Below are 6,017 nucleotides of genomic sequence, written 5' to 3' on the forward strand. Positions count from 1 at the left end.
AGACTGAATTACCCTCTCACCATTAGATCAAGGGTTCCTCCAGGTCAGAGGTGAGGCACAGTGGCAAGGCAAAGGACAAGCCTCCCCACACCTGTCATTGCCCATGCTGTACTCTGTCATTACAGAAAGCTTTAGTTTCCAGGGCTGTCAAGCCAGTATCTTTTCCCAGCATTAATATTTTTATTCAAAGCTTTTAATTAAACACTGCACACAAACATGCCTGTGACATTACAAAACAGCAGGAAGTGGAAGTGCTTATGTTTTTCTACTGGCAGTTCTAATGCAATAAGGGAAAATATTTTGTGTTTTATTAACAACCAAATCCACTGCCTTCATATATCCCCTTCACATACAGCAACTGAATACAGCCTACTGTCCTTACAGACGTGCTGGAACAATTTTTTTTTTTTAAATAAATAGTGGGGGTGCTTAGAGTCATTGAACCAAACCGTAAATCCTGTATATGATGGAAACTCTAGTTCCAGTACCTAGTTGTCCCTATGATGTCTTTTAAGTTGTTTTAGGGAACGCATTTCTTTTAAATATGAAAGAACTCTCCTTGCTGTGTATGAAAATGGTATATTACAGCACTCATACAAATGTCAGTGTTAATGCACATGCTCTGTAAAAGAAAAACAAGCCAGCATTCAGAGTATAGTGGTTACAGTCCCACCCATCATACCAGAAAAATGAATATTGCAGAATTCATTGCAAATCCTCAATATTCTGAAAAGAAACACGATAAACAGAACATAGTGGACCTGATTCTTGTTTACACCAAGGCCCCTTTATGCTACTCAGGCAGTTTAACACCCATTAAGGCCCCTTTACACTCCCAGAATAGTGTAAAAGGGATTAATGTACATGAGAATGAGGCTCAGTCTCTCTTCTGCTCACCTTTGGAATCTACAAGGCTACTCACAGGTACTGGAAACAGTGAATCATGCTCCTGTCTCAGCTGCTGATGTACAGCCCACATAAGGCCCAAGTGGTCCAAACCTCACACAGTTCCGCTATCATCGTATGGCATCGCTTCCAAACACACACACACACCCCTATGCCCTAAAATAAATGATCTTGCCTGAAAACCTCAGAAGACATTTTCCCTGGTTGCCTAGAAATGGAAATACAACTTAAATGCACTCCTTCCTTCACATCATGCTACTGTCTCAAACGCATATGGAAAGTTTGTGTGGAATTATCTGATGGCTTTTATATCATCCAAAGCTCTCCTAGCAGAGAGCAACATTCCAGTCCCCATCCCTGAAGAACCCAATAAAAATGAAAAGGTACAAAAACTGCCAGAAGGGAAAATGGTGTTTTACACAGAAGCCAAGAGAATGAAGAAGTCACCTGACGCAGACAATTGGAAAACACCACTATGATATGGCAGACATACCTGTTAATCAGGTATGGATCTTGTCCTCACCTGAAGTGACCTTTCCCTGAATGACTAACTTGCTGACCCAATAAAGAACAAATATGTATACAGTCCCACCTAATACACAAAATGTTTGTAGCCTAAATTACATCCCCTTCCCAGGAAGCCCCAACCCTTAATTTTACCTGATTTCCTTGGGTACTTCAACCCTCTAGCTCTGAGGCTGAAAGAAGATGCCCTAATTCCTACAGATATGGATTAGCTGTTTTAAATATTTTGATCTCAAACTTAACCCAGATGAATTAATTTCAATTGCTCAAGAATATTTATCAATTCCAAAATCAATTTACCCCCACTTTCCTGATCCTGCCACCCCTCTTCCCCCAACCTTTCAGGCTGTCACTAAATCCAAAAAGAAGGCAACCAACTTTGGAGCAGGGAAATGGGTTTTCTGTTTAACAAAATCCTGTTTCATACTAACCTGTCCGTGATTGTGGACTGTGTGCCACTCATTGGAGCCCTGGGCAAGGAGTCGTCTTTTTATCCAATTTGCATTTTACTATTCTTGCAGGGATCTCCCCAGATGCATTGCCCCCACACATAAACCAGTGTTCAAGATCCAGCCTTGCTCCAGAAGAGAGACTCACAGAAGGCAAATTCAGTTCAAAAACACCTTAGCTCAGTCAGAATATCCAGATCAAAGGGACTCTTACCCAAAAAAAAAAAAAAAAATCAATCCAACAACACACACAAGTTCTCCCGGGGGCAAAAATGTCCCAAAAGGAAGAGAGAAATCTTCAAACGTGATAAATCCTCAGAGCGTCCAAACCTTTAAACGCTGGGGAAAGCGTGGTTACGGGGAGATCCTGCTCTGAGCCTAAGTGGGCTTTGTTAACTGGGCCCAACAGGGGTACAGTTCCTCTGTTTACTTTGGGGTGACGGGGCTCCACTCCCAGAACACCAGGGTGTGCAACCCTATGGATTTGGGGGGCGGGTACCTATACACACCCTCCCCTGTGGGGAAGCCCCCCTTTACGGGATTTCAGGCGGTGCCCCCGCGGCCCGTCACGCTCTCGGGGGGCCCCCTCCGGGCGCCGGGGTGCCCTAGCGGGGGGCGCCGGGGTGCGGCTCACAGGCCCCCCGCGCCCGCGGCTCCCTCTCCTCCTGGGGGGCGCAGAGCGGGGCCCATGCCCCCCCCCCGGGCCGCGGCTGCCTGGGGCCCCCGCCGCGGCTCTCAGGGCTCCATCCCCGCCAGCCGGGCCCGGCTCGCTCCGCTTCCCCTGCGGGGCGGGGGCCGCCGGAGCCCTGCCCGGGTCAGGGCCGCTCGCCGGGGTCCTGGCCCGCTCGGCGCTCTCCTCCCGGCCTCGGGCGGGGGGCTCCGTCCGCTCCCGGGGGGCCCGGCGCCCGGCCCCAGCGGGGTCTGTCCCCGCGGCCTGCGCGGTCCCGGCCCGCTTCGGCCCGGCGGGGCCTCTGCTCCCGGTCCCAGCTCGGTGCCGCCGGCCGGGGGGCTCCGGCAGCCCGGTCCTGGCGGCGCGGCGCGGCTCCGCCCGGCTCGGCTCGGCTCCAGGGGTCCCGGCCCCGCTCAGAGCCCGGCGGGTGGCGCGCGGCAGCCGGCCCGGCTCGGGTCCGGTTCGACGCCGGTTCCGATCCCCCCTCCCGGGCTGCGGCGGCTCCTTGCGTGTGTGTGTGTGTGTGTGTGTGTTACTTCTGGGACCGCATCACACCCCCCCCCCTTGTGGATCCCTGCGCGGCGCCTCCGCCGGGAGTGAAGCGACCCGAAAAGGAGTCCCCAGCTACACACCGCCCCAGAGAGCAGAGGGGACCCCCTCCCGGCACACGACCGGGAATACCCCCCCCCTGTACCCTGCAGAGAAGAGCTTCTCCTTAGACACACTGCAGGGGATACCAAGCCCCCCCCCCAGCAGACTAGGGAGGAGGGGGCCCCCAGTGCACAATACTGGAAGGGTCTGAAAGGACCTGCCCCATCCCTAAAGCACTGAAGGGAAGGGACCCCCTCGGCAAGGCAGTGCCCATAGGGAAACCCACCGGCCAGCCCAGGGCGCTGAAGAGAAGTAATGCCTCCACCCCAGCGCAATGCAATAAAGCAGGGGTCCTCAAAGGTGCAGATTTCCTGGTCAAGGTAGAGTCAAGGTCCAGACTCCAGAGAAAATAATAATAATAATAAAAAAACCCACCAATAATGCTAATAAGTAAATAAAAGATGTCGTGGTCCATTCAAAAGCATCTGGCGGTCCTGATTTGGGCCGTGGTCCACCTATTGACTACCCCTGGAGTGAAGGAAACGTCTCCCCTAAATGCACGCCCAATGAAAGGATGGGAGACTGAGGCATAGCATGCAAGACCAGAAGGTACCGCTAGCACTGAATGCACTGAAGAGAGGGGATCCCCCACCTCAATGATATGCAGATATGGACCCCCCCATCCAAATGCACTGAAGCAAAGGGATTCCCCCCCCCCCCACCCAAGCCCTGTAGAGCCAGAACCTCTCCACACCCCTCCCAAATGCACTGAAGAGAGGAGATTCCCTCTCCTCCGCCCCCCATCCACTGAAGAGCTGGGATCTTACCATTCTAATTCACTGCAGACAGCCCCACCTTATCCCTAATAAAGGCAAAAAGATTGACTCCCTGGTAAAAAAATTTCAGGGTGGGGAGGGAGAGATGGGTGCCTAGGAAAACTCCTTCACCTCCCACTGTTGGGAAAAGTTTTCAGGCAAAGATGCCTAAAGTTAGGCTCTCAATCTCCATTTCTAATGTTGCTCCCACTGAGTTGAGTTGGCACTGCAGGTCCCCAGCACCTCTGAAGAATCAGGCCCCAAGGTGTCTCAAGGCGGGGGGTGGAGGGGGGGAGTTTCCAAAACTGGAGAACCCTGAATCAATTACCCCATTGGAAATTGCAGCCTTGATGGCTTCTCAGCTAGTACATGGATTTTCTGTCCTTTTCTAAAAGCTAAGTATTAATAGCTATTTCCTTCCAGTGAGCTGCATTACCATTTGCTAAAAATATTTCTCTTACTGCCTTCAAAGCACCCCCATAAGCTACATCTCCTCATCTATATCTCCTCCTTTCCCCATCTCTCTCCACCTACACCCTTCCTTTTCTGTGCAGCTACCCTGTGCTTTGTCTTGTCATGTCTTATGCAGCTCATTAGCTCTTTGGGACAGGGAGGGTCTATTGCTGTAGCTGATGCTCTGTAAAGTGTGAAACTGTGGCAGTGGAGAACCGTTGTGTGATAAGTAAATAAATAAACTAAAATAAGAGGGTACCCACAGTACCAAAGTAACAATGGGAATGTCAGTAATAGGATGCTGGAATGACCAGAGCTTTTTGTGGCTTCACATCACAGTGCAAATACCCCTCATCTGGGTATATCTCACTTAATCAATTCCCTGCCTTTGCAGGGGATTTGGTTGCACCTTGAGCCCTCCTGTTTTCTGCAGATGGCACCTAATAATATTGTTGCCTGAGTGGTGTAATACTTTGGGCTAATTTTGGTTTGCAGGCTTGCTGGGCGGGGAGGTGCAGGGGCTGGTAGTGGCCTGTGATAAACAGGAGGGCAAACTGGATGCGCTCGAGTGGTACCCTCTGGTCTTGCTTTGATGCTTGGTTTTCCAATTGTTTCACTGGGAGTTATTCCTGTGGGTGGGGAGAAAACCTACTGCTGCTGATAGACCAGAAGGGCGCCATGCACCCTCACCCCCTACCAAATATTCCAGTTAAGGGCCTCACCCTGCTCCCATTGACATCAAAGGGAACAGGATCAAGCCATAAATTAACCCTAATGCCCATTCCCACATTTAAACTTCCATTGACATGGCTGTCCCTCGCTTGTTCCCCAAACCATCTCCATCTCTTGAATCCCTAAAACTACCGCTTCCCAGCCATACCTTTGTATGGTCCCCCCCACCATTTATAGACTATACTAGGCTTGGGGAGAGGTTTAAAATTTGCGCATCAGTTTGCCCACCTGGTCCTGTTTGTGGCTAAACTCTATTGTTAATGTCTGGTAGCACAGACTGTATAAATAATAACGATAAACCCAGCAGCTGAGTTCTGTATCACCTAACCCCACGTGCCCACCATTCCTCCTCATCCCCACCCCGTTGGTACCAAGCGTCCACCCAAGTGCCATGTTAGTAAGTGCCAAAGATTATTACCCCTATACTACGAGTTCATGAAATTCCATTACCATGTGGCATAGTGCCAAGGATTCAAGTTATTACCATGTTATTAAGTGGCAAGAGTTCATGCACTATGCCATGGGTGCATGGCACAGCTCCATTAGCAAAGTTTGGTGACAGCGTCTAGTCTCCCAAACCCAAGAGCTTAGCAGCAATATTCTACGACCAGGAGTGCCTATCAGTCTTTTCTTACCAAATGCCATAGAATTGTGGTACACGCTGCTCTTGCCAAGCATCAAATGCTCGTGGCAAGGCCAAAGCGACTTAGGACACTGGCCCGTGACCAGATCACTAGGGATACGGCACAGTGCCCTACTGTAAATAAGCGACAGTACTGTTTTACCTTGTGGTATAACATTTTTCACCAGGGATCTGGTTAGCGTGAGCCAAGAGACAGTATTAGTATCTAATTAACTTCTTCTTTCGAAATGATT

General features: G+C 50.4%; 1 protein-coding gene across 1 annotated transcript in view; it reads right to left on the reverse strand.

Annotated features, from left to right (window-relative positions):
* The window catches only part of ARHGEF12 (Rho guanine nucleotide exchange factor 12), a 104,116-nt gene extending 101,026 nt beyond the window's left edge, over positions 1 to 3,090 (reverse strand). Inside the window, exon 1 of the mRNA XM_073320749.2 lies at positions 1,863 to 3,090. Within this exon, the coding sequence (XP_073176850.1) occupies positions 1,863 to 1,894 (32 nt within the window). The 5' untranslated portion in view covers positions 1,895 to 3,090. The remainder of the gene's footprint in view (positions 1 to 1,862) is intronic.
* Between the last annotated feature and the right edge of the window lie 2,927 nt (positions 3,091 to 6,017).

The sequence above is a fragment of the Lepidochelys kempii genome, chromosome 22, assembly GCF_965140285.1.
Source record: "Lepidochelys kempii isolate rLepKem1 chromosome 22, rLepKem1.hap1, whole genome shotgun sequence".
Taxonomy (NCBI): domain Eukaryota; kingdom Metazoa; phylum Chordata; order Testudines; family Cheloniidae; genus Lepidochelys; species Lepidochelys kempii.